An 11,334-nucleotide genomic window follows, 5' to 3' on the forward strand; every position below is an offset into this window, starting at 1 on the left:
ATGAATCGTGCACGGCTGCCTTATCTGTTGATGTGCAGTTTTAACCTTTTCAGAAGGTTGCCTCTTTCCAGTGTGTGCCGACCAGTCTGCCCGTTCTACGCTTCTCACCCTCCCCAAACACACGCATACATCCAGAACACAGGAAATACAAAGAGAACGGCGGCAGAATAAAAAGAAGCACATAAGCCCTTTTCTGAAGCCACCTAATGTAAATGTTTAGGTTTTGTTTCCAAAACATTTCCATATTAAGAGTTGACGGCCATGTGCAGCAGTGGAGCGTGGAAATGGCGAGAATTTGAGGGTTTGAGTTTTGTGCAGTGTTGAGAGGGTGAGCTACGTGTGTGACACTGTGGTGAACTTAGAGCGTGCATCTGCAGGCTTTCTTCGGGGCTGTTGGCTTTGGCCTGTTTGCTCACAGATACAGCACCATAAATCACGCGCTGTAAAACGCAGAATGCAGGGATGGGGTGTAGGAGCATGTACACTACTGCGAGGGCCGCTTAGAAGGAGGTGCACATATCTTCATGTACATGCGTCTGTCTGCACACGGGAACTGTATGTAGCATGCGCACTGCCTCGAGACCAGTCATTATAACAAGACATATGTAACAGCTGGAAAAAGAACAAAGGCTGAGAATTTATTGTTTCTGTGGTCACAATGCAATCTGTGTGTTTACAGTAAATTCTTAAATTGCAAACTAAAGATTTCTGTAAATACAGCATCTATAATAGTTCTTATAGTCTAACCAAAATGTCAAAAGATTTTATGAACTTTACCTTGAAGCTGAACTTGTACTGCTCTCTGTGGCCCTTTAGCTAGCTTCCTGTCTTGGCCTCCAGAGGCCCCACAACAGCGTTAACTGTCCAAGGATGAAGAGCAGTACTGTCAGCCCCCTGAATCTGCTCTAGCATCTAGCAGCTACAGTGCTCTCCACTCAAGAGTTCAACTGTGACACGTCTTTATGCGTGGCAGCTAAGGTTCAAAGAAGAGAGGGGCCACTGGTGGCTCATTGGGGGTTAATAAATATCTTGAAAGCTGCTTTATTTCCTTTTTGAAAAGAAATAATAAAATGTAGTTGCACATTCCAAGTGACGAGTTCCTCTGTTTAAAGCGTTACTGCATCTTTCAGCACATCTTTAGGGATACAGTTGCTACAGGTTCTACAAGGAAATAAACAAAAACATCCTATATCTAAACACTCCTAATTTGAGCTCACATTTGCTTGGAAAGTCAATCTTTATTGCCGCAGTGCAGATTGCTTTCCCCCTCAAAATGAAGGTAAATGAAACAGCTGGACACTGTTTGACTAGCTAACCTTAACCACCATATGCAGTGTGTTGAACTCTGCATGCTCTCTTATGCACCAAAGGCTTCTGATGTCAGGATCCGGAGGCCTTGGTGTAGTGCTTTGTTATAGATAGATTATTGTTATTTCACTGCCATTGTAATGTGATTGAGTGTGTATCACCCTGTCAGAAAGATCTTTATCTTCCTGGCGGTGTTTTTGTTTGATTCAGCACAAGTTTCCTGGATGTGATCAAAGGAAAAATACCTAAGCCATCTTATCGCTCATAGATCCATCTCACTAGTGTCCCATCTTTCTATCTCTTTACTAACCTATTCCTGATGTTTTCTGTATTTCCTATCCAAAGTCAATAGCATTTTCAGATATGAATTTGAAAGTCTATCTCAGTATTTGCACACTGAGAACTCTTGAAAACAGCAGCGGTAATGTACTAACAGTCTGTTTTGTTTTTGTGCACTGCAGGTTTGGTCCAGGCCTTGTGATCTACTGGTATGGCTTTATTGGAGAGCTGGATTGCCAGAGAGACAGAGGTATCCTACTCAAAGACTGCTTCCCTACAGACATTGTCACCCTGTGCCATGCCACGCAACAAGACCGATCACCTGAGAGCCAGAATAAAGACAAAGAATGAGAAAAGATCAGAAGCAAGAATAAAACCAAAGTACAGATGAAAGAATGAATGGGAGGAAAGAGGGATGACAACAAGGAGGTGGGAAGGGTACGAACACTGAATTTTGCAGGGGTGGATACCTAGATCCGGAAGCAATTTGGCTTTCCTGCAGTGTGAGACTACTGGCAAAAAATCTGCCCTGAACTTCACCTGACCCTCATTCTCTCTCTCTCGCTCTCTCTCTCCCTTTCTTCCTCTCATTCACTGCTCCAAAGCGGCCGCATGTAAATGCACACCAGCATTCTCTATATATCTGACGTCACTCATAGTCATACCTGTAAATGAAAAACATGATCTGGGAGGCTGCTCTGGTCGTGGTCAACACCTGGCCCTTGGATGGCCTCTTGCACTGGAGGCTACGGTGCAAGCCAGGGCCGAAGCAGGACATAAGGGCCTTCCTTATCACGCTCAGGCCCTGGCCTTTGTCACTCCTTCCTCCTCCGTTCCATAGGCAGATAAGAGAGGTGCGGTCTAGGGGCTGGGTGACGCCTGTCTCTCACCTGCGTCACTCAGTGCCCTCTCAGTCACTCTCCAGCGGGATAAACAGGATAGTTTCTGATTAAGGTTGGCCCCTCAGTGACCCTTTTCACATTATAAAATCTTTTTTTTTTTGTTAGCACATATGCTTGACAGAACTGTTCATGCTGCTGTCAGTGTTTATTTCTTAACTGCGCAACTAATATTCAAATTCAAAGTTCCACTAACCTAATTAAGCGCAAATTTTGATACATTTACAAAAAAGGAATTTTTTTTTTTTTTACATTTGTTGGCTTCATGTTTACTGTAGAGTTAAAGTTATTGATAGAATTTCCAATAGGTGTGAACAAAATTGAATAATTTTCTATTTTTTTACGTTGAATATATTAATAATTTTTCACTGCATAATGTCATAAAATAATGAGCATAGCCGTGACAGTTTGCCTAAAGCAAAGCCATATTGAAATTGGGAGTAATGTGGTAGCCTAACAGTATTCACTTTAAAAGGATATAAAATAAGTGAAGAGCTTATCCTCGCATTTGTGAACCTACGTTTGCTTGACCAGTGTGTTTACTTAGTAAAATATCAAAACCAGGAGCTTTTTTACTTGTTTCACAGTAATAAAAAATAAATAAAAAGACTATTAGAATCAGCATTTGTTGCATTCTGTCCCACATTTAACCTGTAACAATTTAAAGTAAAACTACTGTACTTCCATGTGTTATTTTGTACATGTAAATATTAATAAATGTGTTGTGTAAACTATTTTTAATATGTTCCCACGTTACTGTCAAAATCATAAACTTTATATATCAGGCACGTTTAGGCAAGTGAGGTAAAAGACAGGTACGTAGAAACACCTGATTACCATGTAAAGGTAAGTGACTGTCTAGTAGTCGTCTATTGCACATCTTTATAACCGTGGTACATTTTATGAGTGGATACTAATGGAAGAAACACAGCCGGGCTAGGAGAACCAGAAGTGAACATAAAGTTGAGTGATGGCTTTAGAGGCAGATATGCACTGCCTATAGGGGATCCCTGTCCTGCCCCTTTCTTTATGGCACACAAAACGATAAGAGGAAAGAAAGTGAAAGGGTGAAGAACATGCTGTCACCTCAGAAAGTACATTCACAAAGAACTATTTTTGTTCATAGTGTGCTTTCAAACTGCAGGCTTCACGTGTTCTTGTGCATAGAAATGAGTCAAAACAGACCTCAGGTGCAAAGTTAGTGGAAAGCTTTTGTCTTCAGTCTATTAATCACCAAATCCGACCGCCTCATTTTCTGTTATTTAAGACAACTTCCCCATATGAAACAAAAATATGTGTTCCTATGTTTGGCCTGCATTTATGCACTGTTCAAACAGTTGGAGAGATATGGTATGTAGGGGTTAAATACCATTAAAGTGCTGCTTGATTTGTTACCCTTAAACCTCTAACCTTAAGCCGACTCCCTATCTAGGCCCTGATCCCCTCCATGAGGAGGCCACTGGGTCACCACTGGGTCGCCAGGCGTCCATGGCTTCCTCTGTGCCCCCCCGCCTCTCTGCACACTGTGGTACAAAACAACTGTCCCCATGTGTCCAGTTAAACTCGGCGCGAATGCCTGGTCATGGTATGCTTAGACATCACTTTATGGCTCCTGTTGGACAAAAAAAACAGAGCTATTTTACTCGGGGAGGGAAAATTCTCCATTCAATAAGAGCAGAAAAAAAATTGAAAAGAGCAGATTCAGTTCCTCTCAAGTTTCAAGCCTTCCTGCCATTGTTTTCCAAGGTGGTTGTTGCACAAAAGAGTAGCCAGGGTCAGCTCCTATAAATTAGGTTCTGCACACAATGTGCACTAAATAAAGCTTTTTTTTAAAACGGACTTCAAAGGCGAGCCACGGCATCAGTGTCAGGTGACCAGATTTCCATGATGTGAGTGCAAATATAGAAAAACTAGTTTCATTCTGATGATTTTTAAGAGCCAGACGTCTGTATTTTGTGTTTTCTCTCCCACCCCTGTTAGAGTCATTGTTCCTGTCACAACAATGGGGCACTCGAGTGCTCTCCAAATAAGGCCAGTTTGGAGAGGTCACTTCCAGGGGCTGGTAACACCCGTGTTCTGGAGAAATTTGATCCTCAAGTGGCATACAGCAAAAACAAAACTACACATTCTTTATTTTTTGCACTGGAAAAAAACCCATTGACAATATATAGATTATTCAAAAAGTTGTAAGTTGTAAGTTTCCAAATTTTCTTAAAATTAAAATTAATAGTTACTAGTTACTTATTTATTTGGGGAGGGGATGGGGGGGGTCTCTTCTTCCTGTACTCCAAGGTAAGGTAATACGAAGTTTTCAAAGTAATTTGTTAATTTGTGAAAATAAAAGACAAAAATACTCCATTAGCATAGTAAACTGGAACTGTAATACATCAGCCTCTATGAGGGGTCTTTGAGATGCTCCTAAACCTGACTGGAATCCACCTAACGCCTCACAGAACTCTAATTCACCAAAATGAAAAGCACACCTGTTTATATAAAGTCCCCCAGTTGACTGTGTGTGTCAGAGTGAGAGCCAAGTGATCCAAAGAATTATCAATGGGGTGATACATTCTAAAGTGTGTAGAGCAATTTGCCATAGAAATATTTGACATGATTATGTCAAGTGCCCAGGAGCTCGGTGGAAGAAGTTTGTAACCACCAACAGTCTCCCCAGACCTTTCCACCCATTTGCTTTTTGAAGATGGGAGTAGCTTAGTGCAGAACAGCTCTCAGTGCAGCACTTTATCAATTATAGCTTTGTGGTAGAGTGGCATGATGAAATCCATGCTTCACTAAAAGACACATGACAGCCCACTGGGAGTTTTCTAAAAGATAATCACCAGGATGAGATTCTGCATATGAATATGTAGAATCTGTAGGTAAAAGTCAAGCAGTTCAGGAAGTTTTCTGGTAGTCCAGGGGCTATTGACTAGACACATTTGAGCAGGTTTTGCTTTCAAAGAGGCTAGTGGTCCATGTGAAAAGTAAAAGGGTCGGCATTTGTAACAATTTATGCAAAAACCATCACTTGTTTATACTGGTATTGCTTGTTTTTTGCATTTCTAAACAGTGATCAAAGGATACAAACATTTCCCTCAGAGGCTAAGCCAGCACACTTTGTGTTCCCAGATTTGCCAAAAGGCAGTTCGACTTCCAGACCATGAAAAAAATTTTGATCTTTCTGTTCTCAGTTCTCAATGGCATAGAGGAGACAGGCCACTGAGCATAACCTCATTAATATCATCTTACAGTCAAACACAGTAGTGGTGGAATTGTGCTATGAGCGACTAGTCACGATAGAGGGAAACAGGGAAACCGAAATATATAGCTCGATCCCGAGTGCTCAGGGTCTCAGGTTACCAAAGGTTTCATTTCAAGAAGATGACCCAAAGCATAGCACAGAGAAAAACACAGCAGTGGTTTTGGGAAAACTGTGTGAAGTCTGCACCTGAACTCCAAAGGAGCATTTATAGACCTGGAAATGGCTGCATAACAGCACTCCCAACCCAACATAATTGACTTTAAACAATTCTGTCAAGAAAGGGAGAAAAGAGATTCCAAGTTTGTAGGATCTTTCCCACGAAGAACGGTGGCTGCAGTTGCTTCCAGTGGTGCTTTAATCAAGCACTGAGCGAAGAATCTGAATACCTAATAAAGATGTTTTTTTTTCTTTTAATAAATTAACAAAACACACTTAATGCTCTCAACACACTAAAAAAATAATTAAATGCATTATGAGAAGACCATAAAATGTGGAAACCTCAAAAGTTTAAAAACCTGAATACAATATATGCACATGTTAATAAAAAGTTTAAGAGGAAAATTGAGATCATATTATTCATAATTTTTTGCTGTTGCAACATTAAAAAGAAATGTGTAAGGTGATTTAGTTACACCTTATTATAATACTGGTTACAGTTCTTAAATCTGGGACTCCCATGTGTCAGATTAGTTTGATGCAGTTCACAGCATCCACTCTGTCTGGTCTCAGCCTGCAGGCTATTGGAAGTCCACTATCCACTCAGATGTACATCTTGGACCAATCTCTTCCACATCCTGCTGTTTTATGCTTCTTCATCCAAGCTCATAGATAGACCACTGAGACACAGAGAATGAAAAAAGGAGAGAACCTGGAAGAGCTGGTTCTATCCCTCTAGCAGACCACCAAAAGGACTTTCTCCACGCTCCTGTGTTATTTATGTGAAGAGAGCTCTGGCCTGTTTCTGCCGCAGGCAGCATAGTGCTTTTAGTAAGGATCCTCTCAGCCTCCCTCAGCCAGCCAGACATCACAGCATGGAAATAAATAAAATTATATCCAGGAAGAGTCCAAACAGCCAGTATGAAATGTAAAAAAAAAAAAAGAAGGAAAGAAAGAAAAGAGAAAACAACAACAACAAAAAAGATTTTACATTTTTTATTTATTTTTTTGTTGTGAGGGCTTGAATAACAGCACTGGGAAAAAGCGGTCTCTCTTCTCTGAGCCGAGGAAGACGCGAACAGACTTCATTTTTATTTTTAGGAAGCTCTACCCGCTAATCAGAGGCTGTTATTTAAAAACAACAATAGATCATGAGAAAAATGGTTGGGGGGATTTTAAATGGCAACGCGGTGGATTTTTGATTGACATGATGGAGGACAGATGGTATGTTTGAGGGAAACTGAACAACTATGACAAATAAATCCACACTGAAGGGTGGGGGAGGATAATTTAGTTTCCTATGACTCATTGGCTTTATGGGACAAGACACGAACGGGAGCTTTAAAAAAAAACAACAACAACAAAATTTTAAAGCTCTGCACTGCCTGCAAAAATCAAAGATCACATGCAACCAAGGTCTGGCCAGTAGCTTTAAATGAGCAACTCAACATGCTCTTAGTTGAAATGAGCAGCTTGGCAATAGAAATGGTATGCAACAGTATTTTAAAGAGAAAGCTGTTGACTTGGCTTCTTGCTGATTGACGTATTTCATTTAGAGCTAAGCTCCCATTTGTGAAAACAGTGGCACTTGCTGCATAACCCGCTGCATTCAAATAAATCCAGGAAGCATATCTGGAGTTCCTTCTTCTGAGATCTGATATACCATGTGTCTGCAGCTAGCACTTAGGCCTGTCACAGTCCTGAGCTTAGCCAAGATGTCATACATCAGCTATTTTTGTTCCAGCTACATTCATGCGTATTATTTTAACATGTATAGCAATGAATAAAAGAGACAACGGGAATACAACCGAATGTGCGTTTGTGGTTGGAACCACAGGGGTGACAACCCGCATGGAGTATGCCTGCTCCAGCATCAGCCACTAGAAAGGTCAGCCCCCCCCCTTGAATGGCATTTGGTTTGTGACAGAAGTGACCCAGAAACTGTGATATCTCCTGATCACAGCGAGGGTCCAGAGGAAGCCCGGTAACAACCCCAAAATCAGGTTCAGGCCAGCATGGCGATGAGCAGGGGTGAGGAAAGCAGCAGGGTAGAGGAAAGGTAGAAGAGGAGCAGACAGCAGAAAGGCAGCAGTAGATGTATGATCACAAGTGACATCCTAAAAGATTAGAGCTGCGTGGTCGGAAAATACGACTAGAGCTAGTCAGGGGGAAAAGGTTAGTTGCATGAGGTGGAGAGAAAAAAATGATTCGGTCAAAACAACCTTGGCTCACCCTCTCCCTTGTCTTCTATTTGTGAGCATTATGGCCTGATGAGAGCTGTGGCAAGCTTGTTATTATGAAATAAGTGCACTTGGGAGGAGGTGGGGCTACTGTACGGATGAACGTGGCTATTATGGGATGCACGGACCGCAGGTTTTGATTGGTGCTGAGAGCAAAAGCTTCCAGGGCATAATCAGAGCCACTAATCCAGCTGATAACAGTGGGTCTGGCCCTGCACACTGTGCCAACCCCTCGCTCATTCAAAAGTAGCATTGCATTTGTCAAAACAAGCCTTATTGTCATTTATCACCCTGCAGTAAATCCTGGCTTGAAATCCTAGCACACAGATGAGAAGACTTCTCTATTATGTACAGACTTAGCTTAATTTGGGAAATATATGAAAGAACAGATGTGATTGGGTATTTTATTGAATTGTTGCCACAGGCAACATAATATTTTTGCGCTGGGAAATTATGAAGAGCAGGGATGGAAGCAGTCGTTTGCACGGTGAAGACAAGAACAGAAGAAGGCACTGGCTTTTTTTTTGTGATGTTTTATGAGTGTTTCATCGAGCCTTTGCTGCGCTGAGCAATTAACTGTTTTGCTTAAAACACAGTGCCAACTGCAGTGCTGCTTCAGTTAGAGAATTGTAGGCCATTTGTCATTTTTACAACTCATTTTCACCCCAAAACACTCCACGATGTGGCTGGATATAACCTTGCTGGAACCATGTCCTTGAGTTCCCACTGGCAGGTAAATATACACTTCCATCTAAACACACGTCTCACATTGTCTGCCTTTGACTTATGGGAGGTCAGCCTGAGAGGGATCGATGTTGCAATTCAGTTTTAGAGGCCTGATGATGTCACGTTGCAGTGTACTGTGGCTTATGGGACCAGGAACCTGTTGATACAAGAAAACCACATCACCTCAACGGTCTTGACTCACATTTAGTGACAAAGGATGAGGGCCGCATGTGTGCTGGAGTGGGTTTTTATGTACACTTGCATGGGCCAAATCTTGCACATGCTCTACTGTAACTTCAACACATCACTCCACTGACAACATCCCAATCCCACAGGGATCATCATCAGGTCACACAAGAGGGAAGAATGAATAGAGCGATGTGATGTTGTCATTCAAATGCAATGGATCACTTGAACTCCACTGCCCTGTTGTAATGACCCTGTGTAAAGACCTGTAATGTGGTTTTCCCATTGGGTTTGAGGGAAACCCTATTCCAGGCCATTCAGGTGTGCAATAAAGTGCTTTTCACTTTCTGAGGACTTCCTGTCTCCAGTGGCGTTCTCCATTAACTCCTCACAGACAGACAAGAGCCTTTCTATTGGCCCAGGCACTCTTTATCGCAGCAGTTATTCCCCTCAGGTATGGCGCTACCTGACCCACAGATAAGATAGAAAGCCGGCTGCCTGTCATTATTGGTAGATGAAGGCTATCTGAATATTGACAACAGTTTACACTCCTTGTTGTGAAACAAAGTTGAACTTGTAAGACAGTTGAACACAAGGCTTTTATTGTGTTGAGGAGATATGAAAGCTCCCTGTGGCCACATACCCAAATACCCTTATGTCATGGCTTGCAACCCCTCCTCTTCAGTTGACTATTTATTCCCACCAGCTGTAGTGACGTGCTAAAAAAGTTCTTGACACCAGCTATTGCTTTTCATCACTGAAGCTTCCCTGCTAACAGGGAACAAGTTAGCGTTTCTTGTCTCCCCTGTATTCTGTGTGCTTGTGAAAATGCTCACAGCGACCGATTTTAATGCAAGACACCGCATAAAATGGGTCCTTGAATCACCTGCTATTAGAGTGTTGTGCAGAAAAACATGACTAATAATAATAATAATAATAATAATAATAATACGCTGACGTGGATGTTGTGTGAAAAATTTTTTCGCACATGCACATTCCATGTTTTTTGCAAGTAAACTCATCTTGATAGTTTAAAATAATTAGTTTCGCCCGATTATATAGTTTAAAATGACCAAAATAATGTTGTTTGCGACTGAAAAAAAGTAATGTAAATTTAAGACGTCATTTTCCGCTTTTCACTGGATAAAATGATGATTATCCGAAGTTGTTGGGCTATTTGTAATTTGAATAAGAGCAACTTATCCGGTCTTAAAGTTTGTGGAAAATATTTTAAATAATATAAAGCCATTTCCACTTTCCACTATTGTAAAGGCAATAAAACGCATTTCAGTTCATATTTAAACGAAATTAAATGATTACTTATTTCAATAACAATGTGATGCTATTAAAATAAGAAATCATCAATGATCAATTCTGTGTGAAAAGTTATTATTATTATAAATTATTATTATTATTATTAATAATAATAATAATAATTAAATAAATTGCGGTTGGCTGTGCTTGGAGTCTGTCGTCGCTATGTTTTATAATCATATTAAACCAGTCTGGGCTAATTACGTGGAGCACCGTTGACTCGCGTTGACGCACAGCCTGGAACTCCATCCCAGTGTCACCAGACTCCCTCTCCTCTTTTTGCCTTCACTTGTCTTCGCTCCTTTTTCTTCTTCTTTTTTTCTCTTTCGTATAGATGCCTGCATGCCATTGAATTGTCGAGGTTTTAACTGCCATCCGAGACGATAATGGTTACCGATTCTATACTTTCAGCCATAATCTTCAAGTGGGCCGTGATTAATGATGTCAGAGTTAGCAGGGTCCTTCGGGTCCCCGGCTGGATGACTTCAGCCCTGCTGCCCTGCTCTTCAAACCTCCTCTCTTTTCTTTAAACACAGACGCACAGCCACCGGCGTACACAGAGCTTGCAGAGATGGTCGCGTATGAATTGCTCATTTCTCTCTCTCTTTTTCTCTGTCACATACACACACACACTCAGGAATGGGAGCCGGGCAACAAGTCCCCAGGTGCAAAGCATTATATTGACCCTACAATCCATCTTTATTGATTTTACCATCAACGTGCTCTCCTAATACATGCATAAGGAGCCTTTTACCTGTGAGTAAATATGAAACGAGAGTCTCTGAGGTCACATTTACGGCAGCAGGTCAGGGTCTCTCTCATATGTTGAAATAGCCAAGGTGGGATCCCAGTATGTAAACTTTTGAGGTAAAGGAAGAAAAAAAGTAGGATATCCGTATTTGTATATGTACATAAATATACACGTCTGAGTATAAACTTCAATGTTATTTGCAATTTTTAACACAGA

General features: G+C 41.2%; 1 protein-coding gene across 2 annotated transcripts in view; it reads left to right on the forward strand.

Annotated features, from left to right (window-relative positions):
- cdin1 (CDAN1 interacting nuclease 1) overlaps positions 1-3,227 on the forward strand; it is a 54,665-nt gene extending 51,438 nt beyond the window's left edge. For both annotated transcript variants that reach the window (XM_085441199.1, XM_085441200.1), the window contains exon 12: positions 1,770-3,227. In XM_085441199.1, the coding sequence (XP_085297325.1) occupies positions 1,770-1,938 (169 nt within the window). In that variant the 3' untranslated portion in view covers positions 1,939-3,227. The remainder of the gene's footprint in view (positions 1-1,769) is intronic.
- The last annotated feature ends 8,107 nt before the right edge of the window (positions 3,228-11,334 follow it).

Source organism: Copadichromis virginalis, linkage group LG19 (genome assembly GCF_057382275.1).
Source record: "Copadichromis virginalis isolate Kocher_CV1m ecotype Utaka linkage group LG19, C_Virginalis_male_GT1.1, whole genome shotgun sequence".
In the NCBI taxonomy this organism is placed as follows: domain Eukaryota; kingdom Metazoa; phylum Chordata; class Actinopteri; order Cichliformes; family Cichlidae; genus Copadichromis; species Copadichromis virginalis.